This window comes from Lithobates pipiens, unplaced genomic scaffold, assembly GCF_037356315.1.
Source record: "Lithobates pipiens isolate NorthernLeopardFrog02 unplaced genomic scaffold, aLitPip1_a1.2 Scaffold_18, whole genome shotgun sequence".
Lineage (NCBI taxonomy): Eukaryota > Metazoa > Chordata > Amphibia > Anura > Ranidae > Lithobates > Lithobates pipiens.
Genome location: NW_027507758.1, coordinates 257,590,274 through 257,602,799, shown reverse-complemented (window position 1 = coordinate 257,602,799; position 12,526 = coordinate 257,590,274). Strand labels below are relative to the sequence as shown.

At 45.6% G+C, this 12,526-nt stretch overlaps 1 protein-coding gene and 4 non-coding genes across 5 annotated transcripts; all 5 read left to right on the top strand.

Annotated features, from left to right (window-relative positions):
- The first annotated feature begins 1,529 nt into the window (after positions 1 to 1,529).
- On the top strand, positions 1,530 to 9,485 carry RPS12 (ribosomal protein S12). The gene is made up of 6 exons (XM_077486848.1): positions 1,530 to 1,630; positions 1,773 to 1,820; positions 3,639 to 3,755; positions 6,595 to 6,697; positions 7,941 to 8,042; positions 9,396 to 9,485. Exons 2-6 carry the CDS (start codon positions 1,807 to 1,809, stop codon positions 9,456 to 9,458), a joined length of 399 nt encoding a protein of 132 aa, XP_077342974.1. The 5' UTR covers positions 1,530 to 1,630; positions 1,773 to 1,806; the 3' UTR covers positions 9,459 to 9,485.
- Positions 3,498 to 3,568, top strand: LOC143990706 (small nucleolar RNA SNORD101). Its single transcript, XR_013277423.1, has one exon. It is a non-coding gene; the product is annotated as a small nucleolar RNA SNORD101 (small nucleolar RNA).
- On the top strand, positions 6,450 to 6,523 carry LOC143990705 (small nucleolar RNA SNORD101). Its single transcript, XR_013277422.1, has one exon. It is a non-coding gene; the product is annotated as a small nucleolar RNA SNORD101 (small nucleolar RNA).
- Positions 7,795 to 7,879, top strand: LOC143990727 (small nucleolar RNA SNORD100). Its single transcript, XR_013277441.1, has one exon. It is a non-coding gene; the product is annotated as a small nucleolar RNA SNORD100 (small nucleolar RNA).
- LOC143990719 (small nucleolar RNA SNORA33) lies at positions 9,189 to 9,321 on the top strand. The gene has a single exon (XR_013277434.1). It is a non-coding gene; the product is annotated as a small nucleolar RNA SNORA33 (small nucleolar RNA).
- Positions 9,486 to 12,526: the final 3,041 nt, after the last annotated feature.

The window sequence follows — 12,526 nt, the reverse complement described above, 5'->3', positions numbered from 1 at the left end:
GTAAAAGATGTTTTATTCCTCTTAACAGTCCTTTTTGTATTTTTGGGGGGGAGAGAGGGTTAGGGTCAGGACACACTTTGATAGTTGCAAACTCAATTAGCAGACTCTTGAGACTTCAATAGGAGGACAGCCATGCAGGGAAAGGCCTCCAGCAAGAAGCCACATCTGCACGTGCAGGAATGCTGTCTCCTATGGTAAAAGTCTTTAACAGTTCCTAACCCAAAGTGAAACAGTTCTTTTACCTTCACTACAACTTCTCCTTGTAGTTCTACCATACACTGAGCTCCCGGTCTCTCACTAGACCCACTGATTCACTGCCACTGGATCCCTTAAGCTCCTCCAATCTTCATGGTGGTATATTCCTCAAGCGTCACCCCCGCCTGTCTGCTGGGTCCCTAAACTACAGGGTGCTACAAATATATAGATGTGATGTCCATAAATGAAAACTCTTTAAATGTGATATTTTGACACTGTAAAAAAATATATGTTTGTGGGGTTATAAATAATTCTCTCAGCAAAAATATGCTGAATTTAAAGCGGAACGTTTTTCATTTTTTCATCTTTCCATATATTAAATCTTCTCCTCTTGTTGTTTTAACTTTGGATAGTACTTTTTTTTTCTACGAGTAAACACCTTATGCAGCCCACTTCCTGTTTCTTGTCTGGTAAAAATCTAAGGAGTCCTCCGCTGGGGACACCTGATCTAAGGAGCCACTCCGCTGGGGACACCAGATCTAAAGGGCACTCAGCTGGGCACTCTTGATGTAGGGAGGCACACCGCTGGGGATGCCTGATGTAAGGAGGCACTCTGCTGGGGACACCTGATCTAAGGAGGCACTCCGCTGGGGACACCTGATCTAAGGAGGCACTCTGCTGGGGACGCCTGATGTAAGGAGAGACTCCGCTGGGGACGCCTGTTGTAAGGAGGGACTCCGCTGGGGACGCCTAATGTAAGGAGGGACTCCGCTGGGGATGCCTGATGAAAAGAGGGACTCCGCTGGGGACGCCTGATGTAAGGAGGGACTCGGACCACACCCCTTTGAGCGTGCCCCATTTAAGCCATGCCCACTATTAAGTTTAAACCAAGCCCATTTTCCTTTTCCATCTACACTGTACCGCAAAACAAATACCCCGCCCCCTAATTGTAATACAACTCCCCCTACAGGTAAAAAAGTGTCCCTATACATTTTTTTTGCAATGTTGGCAACTATGAAATAATCTGCAAAGTGGTTGGTGGGAAGCTTCATAATGGCAAAGATGTTTTTTTTTACAGATTATGTGAGTAGATCGCAGTTCCTCTTTAACATGTATGTGAAAAAATGTCATAATCACCCCAGTAGGCAAGGGATTAATCAGCATGCCAGCTGAGATTTTTAAAGCGATTTTTAGCATTAGTAGCCTCCATAAAAGAGTCATTTATATACGTAAAAACGTAATGGTAACTTTGTTTCCCGTCTCAATCGTGTCCGAAGCCCTGCAGCCCTCAAGAAAAATGGCGGATGTTGCCCATGGTGTAGCACGGAAGGACTTCCCTTTGCCCTCACGCTGAAAGGCGGAGCGGCGGCCAGCGCACTATAAATTGGTGACGTCAGCGCGCTTCTTTCTCTTTCCTTCATGCTGAGCAGGTTGGGTAAGTGATGGCGGAGCTGAGGGGGAACACCGTGCAAGTTACAATCTGTTGGAAATCTCTGGCATCCCGTCCTCCCTGAGCTCGGGAACAGCGGCGGACCCATGGCCATTGCTAACGCTTGTCGTTTGTGTCTGTATTACAGCGGAGTAACGCCGAGCATCCATTAGACATCGAGGATGGCCGAGGAAGGGTGAGTGTGGATTGTTATTGCTATGATTGGATCGTATAGTCCGCTCGCTGTTCTGAGGTGTCAGGATCCTTATATGTGCCGGCAGACAGGTGTCAGTGAGCTGCCCATAGTGAAGGCAGGCGGTGGCCTACTTACCATTATTCACCTAATGGTATTTCATGTCCGTGTCATACAGCAGGTGTGTTGTCCTAAGCTGCCAACACATGTCAGGGAAGTGACACACAGGCCCCAGGCCTGTTATCAGTCTATAGCCAGCTCTATCGCTTCTAGTGTCCACATTACTGTGTCTAGGATAGAAATATGGATTGCGATGCTGTAACTTTTTATTCATCCTGCATTCATTGTTGGACACAGCTCTTCTGATCCCTGTCAGTTATATCGCCACCTACTGGTGTAGGACACTAGGCTGGGAAAGAACACAGCAGTCCCTATGGACAGTCCTAGCTGGTATGATCCACCTCTCTGCTCTAAGCAAACTTATTTAAAAAAAACTGTGTACATAACTTCTATAGGTTTGTTTCATTTTTGGATGCTTGCTTTGGCCGCCAAGTTAGCCGATGTTTATGTCTTTGTTTGCCAGCCCATTCTTGACACTGCTTTGTGATGGCCTTATGGGTTGCGAATCGGAAGAGCTGTGTCTGTCAATGAACGTAAGGGCCCTTTCACTCGTGGGGACCGCTTAGATCCGCCTGCCATGTTTTTTAGCGTATCTGAACAGTTGCTCCATACACATCTATGGAGCGACGGATGTAAACAGTGACATGTCTGCTGACATTCGAGCTGCAAAATCCAGACGGATTGATTTATTTTCCATCGATCAGATGAAAACTGACAGGTGGTCTGTAATCATCAAATTCTCCCCCCCCCACATAAAGAATGGTCTCTCTGGCAGGTCGGTCCCTGCGCAGTGTGCAGAGATGGACTTTTCATTTGCCAGCTCAGCGGGGATCAACAGAGTGATCCCTGCTGAGCAAGCAGATGGCTGGATATGGATCCGCACATCTGAGTCCCTAAGAATAAATATTTTTGTTACCTTTAAAATCCCTTTGCTGAGTTTCATGGATGCCACCTGCCATTGCTTTGTGACTGCCTGGTTTGCTATAGTAGAAGTAGGTTATACCAGTTAGTACTGCACATACATAGTGCTGTTTCCTGCCTAGTGTCTTACTCCTGTAGGTGGTGATATAACCCTATGGTCGATAGTCAGAAGAGCTATGTCTGCTTATGAACTCAGAAAGGAATTTTACACTAATTGTTTGTTTTTGTGAGGGTAGGCAGGGCTATGGCAACCCCTGATACCAGAGGGGGCCACATTGGGCAGCCCTTGACACCAGTGTTTGGGGAGCAGACACCAAATGCGCAAACTAGCTCTTTAGTGTGCATTGCAAAAAATACAGCAGTACCACAAATTTTTGGTGATGGGCAGTATGCCATCTTGGCATGAAAACACTGCAGTGGTTTTCTCTGGAAGTCTGTCCTGCACTCACGGCCCTCTTTTTTTTAGGCTACTTCTGTACCAGACAAATGGCAACAAAAGCACACTTGTCGGTGCATTTGGATATCCCATCCCTTCTTGGAATTGTAACTGCCAGGTCGGGAAGTGAGGTATTAGTATTGCTATAGAGAGACCTGGGCAGTGTTTGGGATCATTTCAGAAGTGATTAATACTGCTACAGTATATGAATGATGTTACTATTAAGTCGGATACCCCTTCACTCGTTGTGAGTGACACTCTGAATCTGACATAACTGTAGCCTTATTTGTGAGTTTCTCTGTTCTTCCTCTGACAACAAAAATCAGCTTTGTTTTGTCTTGCAGCATTTCTGCTGGAGGTGTAATGGATATTAACACCGCTCTCCAAGAAGTGCTCAAAACCGCACTTATACACGATGGCCTGGCTCGTGGGATTCGTGAAGCTGCCAAGGCTCTTGACAAGTAAGTCTACCTGTGGTCAGTTTTTGTTTGAATTCGTCAAGTGATTTTTTTTTTGTTTTTTTTAATGGTAGTCAAGGTGCTGATGGGAATGACATTAGATTATTTATATTGCACTGAGTATTTACATGTTGTATATTCACATCAGTCCCTGCTCTCAAGGAGCTTGCAATCTAAGATCCCTAACTCTCATACACATACTAGGGCCCATTTAGTCAAGTCGATTAACCTACCAGCATGTCTTTGGAGTGTGGGAGGAAAGCAGAATGGTGGTAGGAAACGGCACAGGGAGAACATGCAAACTCCAGGCAGGTCATGGATGCCCCCCAAACTTGTTCTCAGTTGCCAGCACGTAAATGTAGTTCGACAAGCTTCACATCATGCACTCCTCAGATGCTTTGCCCTTTCCCAGACTTTTATTGATGGGGTGAAAATCCTGGACCATAGTTCTAGAGGTCTGATGAAGGGGGGAATCCAACTGCGCACAGGAACTGTTGGAGCTAGTATATAGCAGCTGCTTGCACTTTCTACAAAGCCCAGCAGTGATGTCACAGCTCGGCAGAAGTCAGCCAAAGGAATCCAAAGAGTATGGGCAAACGTTGCTGCTGGTGCTAAATAGGAACTGCTGATGCAAAGGGAGCAAAGAGTCACACTGCCGACTGGACACTACATGTTTCAAGGACACGCCCCATTTGACGTGTCCTCAAAACATGTGTCTCCAGTTGGCTGGAGACTCTTGTCACCAGTAGCGGGGGATCCTTGGCCATATTAAGCCTTAGTTTCTCTTGGCACTCTTTAGTCATCAACCTAAAAAAATTAACTAAAAGTGGTTGTTACATCGGTACAATAAAATCTTCCCATCCACTCTAACATAACAATGTGTGCCTGTGTTGATCAAAAATTTGCTGATCTGTACCTGAAATCTGAGTGTCTCCTGGGGCTCACGTGACTCCTTGGCTCTCTTGGCCGATGGCTATAGTGGGCAGGGTGAGCACTTCTGCTGATGTCAGCCTGGGAGGAGAGGGCAGAGAAGTTGCATGAGCGCTGAGGAGACCGATACAGGTACAGATCAACAAGTTATGTTGGCTGGGAGGATTTTATTCTAGTTATGATGGCGGCAGGAGGGGAGGGTGCTAACGCGGAACAGGCAGGGAGAGGAGGCATGTGATTGGACCAGTGTGTCAGGGCCCAGCAACCATGGAAAAACCATAGCCGGTTTACAGGGGTGAGGTTATGGCCAGGTTTTTTTGGTGAATAAAGGGGCCAAATTGCACAGCATAAGCACTGTATAACAAGCTTTAAGGAAACAAAATTTGTGTTGGGTGTATCTTGATTTTTAAATTTGTGCACGGTTTTCCTTTCCAAAAACATTCACTTGCAACGTGCTTTTAGCCCACGTTCTCATCAAGACATTTTGACATGCGAATTGATATGTCAAATCACCCTCTGAATTGGTGCAATGTCGACTTTGAAACTCTGCACCAATTCACAAAAGTATTTCTACTACTACTTTTGGTAACTTCGGTGGTGATTTGAATAGACATGTGTGCCTGAACCTGCACATGTCTGTCAAATCGCCCCTGTAGTCCGACTGCATTGCCAGTTTGAAATTGTGCGAGTACAGCTGAACTTGCACGACTTCAAAACCTGCCCCAATGAACCTGGGCTTAAACGTGCTAGAAAGTTTTTGATTCCAAGAAGTCAGGTCATGAACAGACCTTGCACGTTATAGCACTCTGCTCTTCTGGGGGTGTCTATTCTCTGCTGGCTCATCTCCTACCTTTAAGGGAGTAGCGAAGCAGCGTTATCACTTGAGTGACATCTAGGACTTTCATTGCATCCAAGATGATGGTGCCCAGTCAATCTTGGATGCCTATACAAAGAACAGTTTTTTATACAATATGTAATCTTATAGGATGACCTGACAACAGCCCTTTAAACTAATATTGCTGGTATTACCTGGCCATATTCTAATCTATAACAAGTCTAGTATGTTTTGAATATCCCCTGCTTTGCCTATAGTTGTCTACAGATATTTTGACAGAAAAGTTTGAGTGTTAAATGTAAATTATATCTACCAAATTTGTTTTCATTAGGGGTGCACCAAATGGAAATTTTGGTGCCAATACTGAAAATGACAGATGCACTAGGCTGAAAACCGATACCAAAAATGAGTTTTAAAGTATATTTTGCTATATAATTGTATTCAACTTTTTTTAATTGTCAATTTAAATATTTGCCATTATTGGCACCTTTAGTGCAAGAAAAATGCAGTAGTCTCTAACCATCTCTTGTATTATGTCTGCAATCTTACTTACACATTGCTAATAGTATTAGCAAAAGTTCCTTCCAATGCACCTCTAGCAGACATGATACAGGAGATCATTGCAGCCTGCCTGTTCCTGGATCAGAGCAGCAATCTCCATGTGTCATGGAGCAGGGTTTAAATTGCCTGGGCTGCAGTAACAATGTCCCGCCTCCTGTGATTACATCATGCTGATTCAATGTCCCACCATTGGATCAGTGTGCCATCTATCACAGGAGGTGGAACATCAGGTTGACACTCGCGCAATGGGAGGGCCCTGCCCCATTTCGGTATCTGTTTTGCTATCGGCTGAATGAGAGCAGTTTTTGGGTAATCTTCAGCAGCCAAAATTTCAGCGCACCTCCTAGTTTTCATGCATCAGGTTTTGCAGTGCTTGAGTGATGATTTCATCATTGTCGGATACCCCTTCACTCTCTCCATGAGTGAGAAAACCTAACTGACAAGCCTGTAATAAGACTTGAGAAATGCTGACAATGCTTATGCCTAGCTTTTGGTAAAGTGTGTGCTATTTTCCAGACGCCAAGCCCATCTTTGTGTACTGGCTTCCAACTGTGATGAACCAATGTATGTGAAGCTGGTTGAGGCGCTTTGTGCTGAACATCAGATCAATCTGATCAAGGTAAGGGTGTTTGTCGCCCCCCCCACACTTTTACCCAACCTTTTGCATCATTAGTAGGGTTTTACTGAAGCTGTTTTACGGGCAAGTATGAGATCTGATGCTTTCAGTCCAGTATTTGATAAGAGTTCCAATACCTGTGCGGTTTGAGCTCATACAAAATGAATGGGCTCAAATTGCACTGCAAGGAATTGTATGCTAACGGAAATGTAGTAAGATTCCTGTCAGTTGCATGCAGTTTCCTTCACCGTTCCTGTTTGAATCCAGGTTGAAGTCTCTGACAAGCCTGTGCTTGCACAGTAGTGATGGGGAACTGCATGTGATTCGGACAGGAATTGCATGCAATTTCATTGTGATTTGAGCCCATTCATTTTTGTATGGGCTCAAATCGCACTGCAAATGTATTGGCGCATTGGCAAGTATTTGTCCAAATGCTTGGTATTGGTGCAACCATAATTGGTATTGAATTATGCATGACTTTTTTAGAAGTAATTTGACTAGAGAAATGTTGGGTGTGGCTCAACCTAAAATACTATCCCGTTTGTGCCCCCCATGCTTTTAGCTGTCTCTGACTATGACTTCTAGTATAGCGCAGGATGGCAGGTAATCTGAACATAACCCCTATTCAGTGCTACCAACCCTCTCTTCTGTGCCTTAGGGGTCAGTTAGGAGCATGTATATGTTTATATAGCTATATCTATCATATCGCCGTAGACAGCGTTGCCTGTCTTTCGGGAAAAATCTCCTAAACCGTGTAGGTTTAGGAGATATTTCTTGGACCTACAGGTAAGCCTTAATCTAGGCTTGCCTGTAGGTCAAAGTTGGTTGTAAGGGTTTACAACCACTTTAACTGGTTTATGCTTTCTGATTTGTATGAAAGTATACAAATCCGTAAACTTAAGTATTGGTCAGTCCTTGATCAGTGGTGCATGCAGCACATTAGTTGCTGTTAACCAAGCTTATATATTTTATGTAGTACACTGTAGATTTTATAAGTAAGATGTTCTAAATAACCTTAGATGGGACTACAGTGCAAGGAATCTAGTGCATCAGTCCCAATGTCTGTAAAATTGTCTAGTGACTGAGGATAACTTCAGCTTGCTGTACATGATGAAAATGTGGCTCCCTCTACTGAATTCTGTGAGGAAAAGGCCAACATGTTACCCAAACTTTCTGAGTTGCAGCTTGCTAGTAAGGGACTATTTACATCTACGTTAATAAAATAGTAACTAAGGCTTTTGTTTAGGTTGACGACAGCAAAAAGCTTGGTGAATGGGTCGGCCTTTGTAAAATCGACAGGGAAGGAAAGCCTCGCAAAGTGGTTGGTTGCAGTTGTGTTGTTGTCAAGGTAAGTAGGACAGTGTTCTAACTCTAAATGAACCTTTATCTCCCATAGGCAAATCATAGCTTGGCACTTTTCTCTGTGGAACAGGTTTGTCTTGCAAGCCTTAAAAGTTAAGGAAGGTTTTTATCTAAATTCTATTCATCAAAATATAAAAAACGTGTAGCGGCACCCCCCATTACCTACCAGAGCCCCATCTCTCTAGTGATGTCCACAATCCCCTCAGCCATCCTGGACACTCCTGATTAAGACAGCAGCGGTGTCATTGGCTCTCATGATTTTTAAAGTCAGCTAATCGGGAGAGGGAACAGCTGGGTTGGGGATACATGGAGCTCTTATTTGTCTTGGGTGCCCCATGGCAAGCTGCTGGCTGAGGGGCTAGGAGCAGTGAAGAGGATGGTCCAGGCTGCTCTGTGCAAAACCAACTGCAGAGGAGGAAAGTGTAAAGGCTATTTTTAAGCATGTTATCACTTTAATAGTCATGGGTTGATGACTGCTTTTATATACTGAAAAGCAATTGCATTTCAGAGGGCAGTACAGATGTAAACAAGCTGTTTGACTCTTTTTTTTCTACATTAGAAAGCAGTCTAAAATGTAATGCTGACCGTGAAGTCTGTTTTTGACCTTGGATTTTCAGGACATTTACTTAATACTACAAGATTAAAATGTGGTCGGTAACCCTTGAAGTACAGCCAAACTAGCTTTGGCTGTACTCTCTGCAGTTTGCTCTGCACTCCTGTTTTTAGCCGGCTGGAGTCAACTCTGCTGTTAGAGACTGTCTTGGCAAGATCGCAACAATGAGGCTGTGTGATTGCCTAAATCTGAGCCTCCAACCCTCTCCACAGCCCAGTGAGCAAGGAGACTGGAGAGCAGAGAGCTGTAACTGACAGTCACCAGCTCTACTCAAGGAGCTGTGAGAACCAAGCTATCTGCAGTGTTGGAGCTGGTGGGGGACAAATGCACCATCGGACCGATGCTGCATCTATCTAGGTAAGAAGAAATCTGAAAAAACCCTCTACCTTTAACAAAGCCCTGTCATAGTATAAGTTTGCAAGAGTATGTGAATTCATGTTCGGATGAAGGGACTGTCTGCCGTTTGTGAGTTTTCAGTCTAATTGTGTTGGATTACCACATATTGACTTATCTGTTTTTATGCCATTATTTCTGCTGCAAAACTGAACCTAGTTCTGCAGCTGTCGTTCAGTTATAGTGGCAAGAGCAAGGCCATTGTACGAGCCTTGAGACCACCCTATGGTTTTCAAGGTCCCTGAAGATGGCTACAGGTCTTAAATTATAGTATGATTATTTTTTTCATTTAACTATTTTTCTTGCTCAGATGCCTTCACTTTGTTTTTGCAGGACTATGGCAAGGAGTCCCAGGCCAAAGATGTCATTGAAGAATATTTCAAGTCCAAGAAATGAACATCTAAATAAAAAGTTTGACTTGAATGCAGTGTTGTGTGTCTTTCTACATCATTCAGATATAGCGTTCTATAAGCAAAGTGGCATTGCGTAGAACTCGTTAGACGGGCTCTTGGAATTTGTGTTGAGGGGAGCTAGTCACTATAACTAAGGTCAGTCAGCAGGCCTTTGGTTTGTCAATTACATCAGGATGAAGTGCTTCTGAGATCATTCTTGAATGCATTGAGGGATTCATTTGACTTCAGACGGGTTTAGTATTTTAAGACTTGTATAGTTAAAATGCCCTTGAAATAAACAAAAGCCAGTCAACACAGGCTCCAAATATGCAGCTGCATCAGGTCTCATGGTTTCAGACCTAACTTATTTTTAGTGTTGGTAATTTCATGACTTTTGTTAACCACTTGCTTACTGGGCACTTAAACCCCCCTCAGTCCCAGACCAATTTTCAGCTTTCAGCGCTGATGCACTTTGAGTGACAATTACGCGGTCATACAACACTGTACCCAAATGAATTTTTTATCATTTTTTTCCCACAAATAGAGCTTTCTTTTGGTGGTATTTAGTTACAGCTCGGAGTTTTATTTTTTGCTAAACAAACAAAAAAAGATGCAAAAAAAAAAATCATGTTTTAATAGTTTGTTATAAAATTTAGCAAACGGGTCATTTTTCTCCTTCATTGAAGTGCGCTGATTAGGCGGCACTGATGGGCTGCATTGGTGGGCACTGATGGGCTGCATTGGTGGGCACTGATGGGCTGCATTGGTGGGCACTGATGGGCTGCATTGGTGGGCACTGATGGGCTGCATTGGTGGGCACTGATGGGCTGCATTGGTGGGCACTGATGGGCTGCATTGGTGGGCACTGATGGGCTGCATTGGTGGGCACTGATGGGCTGCATTGGTGGGCACTGATGGGCTGCATTGGTGGGCACTGATGGGCTGCATTGGTGGGCACTGATGGGCTGCATTGGTGGGCACTGATGGGCTGCATTGGTGGGCACTGATGGGCTGCATTGGTGGGCACTGATGGGCTGCATTGGTGGGCACTGATGGGCTGCATTGGTGGGCACTGATGGGCTGCATTGGTGGGCACTGATGGGCTGCATTGGTGGGCACTGATGGGCTGCATTGGTGGGCACGGATGGGCTGCATTGGTGGGCACGGATGGGCTGCATTGGTGGGCACGGATGGGCTGCATTGGTGGGCACGGATGGGCTGCATTGGTGGGCACGGATGGGCTGCATTGGTGGGCACGGATGGGCTGCATTGGTGGGCACGGATGGGCTGCATTGGTGGGCACGGATGGGCTGCATTGGTGGGCACGGATGGGCTGCATTGGTGGGCACGGATGGGCTGCATTGGTGGGCACGGATGGGCTGCATTGGTGGGCACGGATGGGCTGCATTGGTGGGCACGGATGGGCTGCATTGGTGGGCACGGATGGGCGGCACTGGGGTGCAGCACCTGAGGCAGATTTTGGGTGGCACTGCTGGGTGGCACTGCTGGGTGGCACTGTGGGCACTGCTGGGTGGCACTGTGGGCACTGCTGGGTGGCACTGTGGGCACTGCTGGGTGGCACTGACAGGGGGGCACTTACTTTATTTCAGGATGGCAGGTGGGCACTGGCAGGGGGCAGGTGTCCTTTTACATTGCTGGCCGTGATCGGGACTGATGTCCCGAACACGGCCGCCGGCGATCGGCTTTTTTTTTTTCTCCTCGCGCTGTCAGCGCGAGGAGGAATACTAGCCGATTACCGGCTCCGTTTTATCACATGATCAGCTGTCATTGGCTGACAGCTGATCACGTGATAAGGGGTCGGGATCGACCCCTTACACGGATCGGTGATCAGGCGAGTCTCACGGACTCGCCGATCACAGAGCGCGCCGCGCGCGCCCCTCAGGGGGCGCGCAGGCCGCTCGTAACCGGGACTACGTCAATAGACGTAGTCCCGAAAATGTGGGTCCGCGCTATTGCCGTCATTTTGCAATAGCGCGGATCCCAAGTGGTTAAAGTGACTTGGAGGCAGCTGAGGCTTGGTCTAGAACAGTAATGGCTAACCTTGGCACCCCAGATGTTTTGGAACTACATTTCCCATAATGCTCATGCACTCTGCAGTGTAGTTGTGCATTATGCAAAATGTAGTTCCAAAACATCTGGGGTGCCAAGGTTCGCAATCACTGGTCTAGAATGTCTGTCTGTTTTGGGTCTTGTACAGGCACAGCATACAATGACTAGCGTTTGTTGTGAGATGCAAATATCAATATGCACTTTCCCTGTTTGGGACACTAAACTGATGCAATATATAGTGGTTACAAATGGTAAAATTATGACCGATAGAAGAAATGGGGTATGGTGCAGTCGACTATAACGTGGTTTGTGTGCTAGTGAAGTACCACCTTTTACGGGTTTCCATGAGTCTTATTAACGCAGATCACAAGCTTGTATTCTAATCTGACTCAACAGATCTGAGTTGTAAATACTGTGCTAAATCAATGTTGGCTGTAGTGATTGAGCAGGGGTTAAATGCTTCCTTTGCTGCCATTGGCTGTCAAGTTAAGGGCTTCTTAGGTGTCTACTTCTTGCATGCTTTCATTTGTAAATGTCCTGGAGGTTAGTGGTTGTAAACTCGAAACTGACACATGCACTCTGAAGGAATGGCATACCCTTGCTGTCCCTTCAGAGGTGTACCGTGGCTCCTACACTTATGCATGGGAGTGATGTCATTGCAGCTTGGCCATTCAAGCGCTTGCGAACCTGGAAGGAAGACAGGTGAGGATGCAAGCCTATGTAGCAGTGACGGCACACTGCTAAATGGCTTTCTTTTTAAGAGGGTTTTTCATGTGATGTATACTATTATGCATTTAAGACCCCATACACGCACATGTAAACCGTGTTCGTGCCATACTTCTGTCAGCTCGGAAGAGGGGCACTTTTTTTTTTTGCCCCCTATTTACACTGTCCCTTTATTTGATTGCATACCTTTTATTTGGGGATAAAAGGAAACATCCACTATAATAGAAATCAGGGATGAGAGATCGGGGTCAAAAAGGCCCCCAAATCTCTCCTTTT

What these genes read in the sequence shown, in the direction of transcription:
- RPS12 (XM_077486848.1), top strand. An exon ending in GCTGCCAAGGCTCTTGACAA is followed by an intron (nt 3,756 to 6,594) that starts GTAAGTCTACCT and finishes GCTATTTTCCAG; the next exon opens with ACGCCAAGCCCATCTTTGTG. An exon ending in GCAGTTGTGTTGTTGTCAAG is followed by an intron (nt 8,043 to 9,395) that starts GTAAGTAGGACA and finishes TTGTTTTTGCAG; the next exon opens with GACTATGGCAAGGAGTCCCA.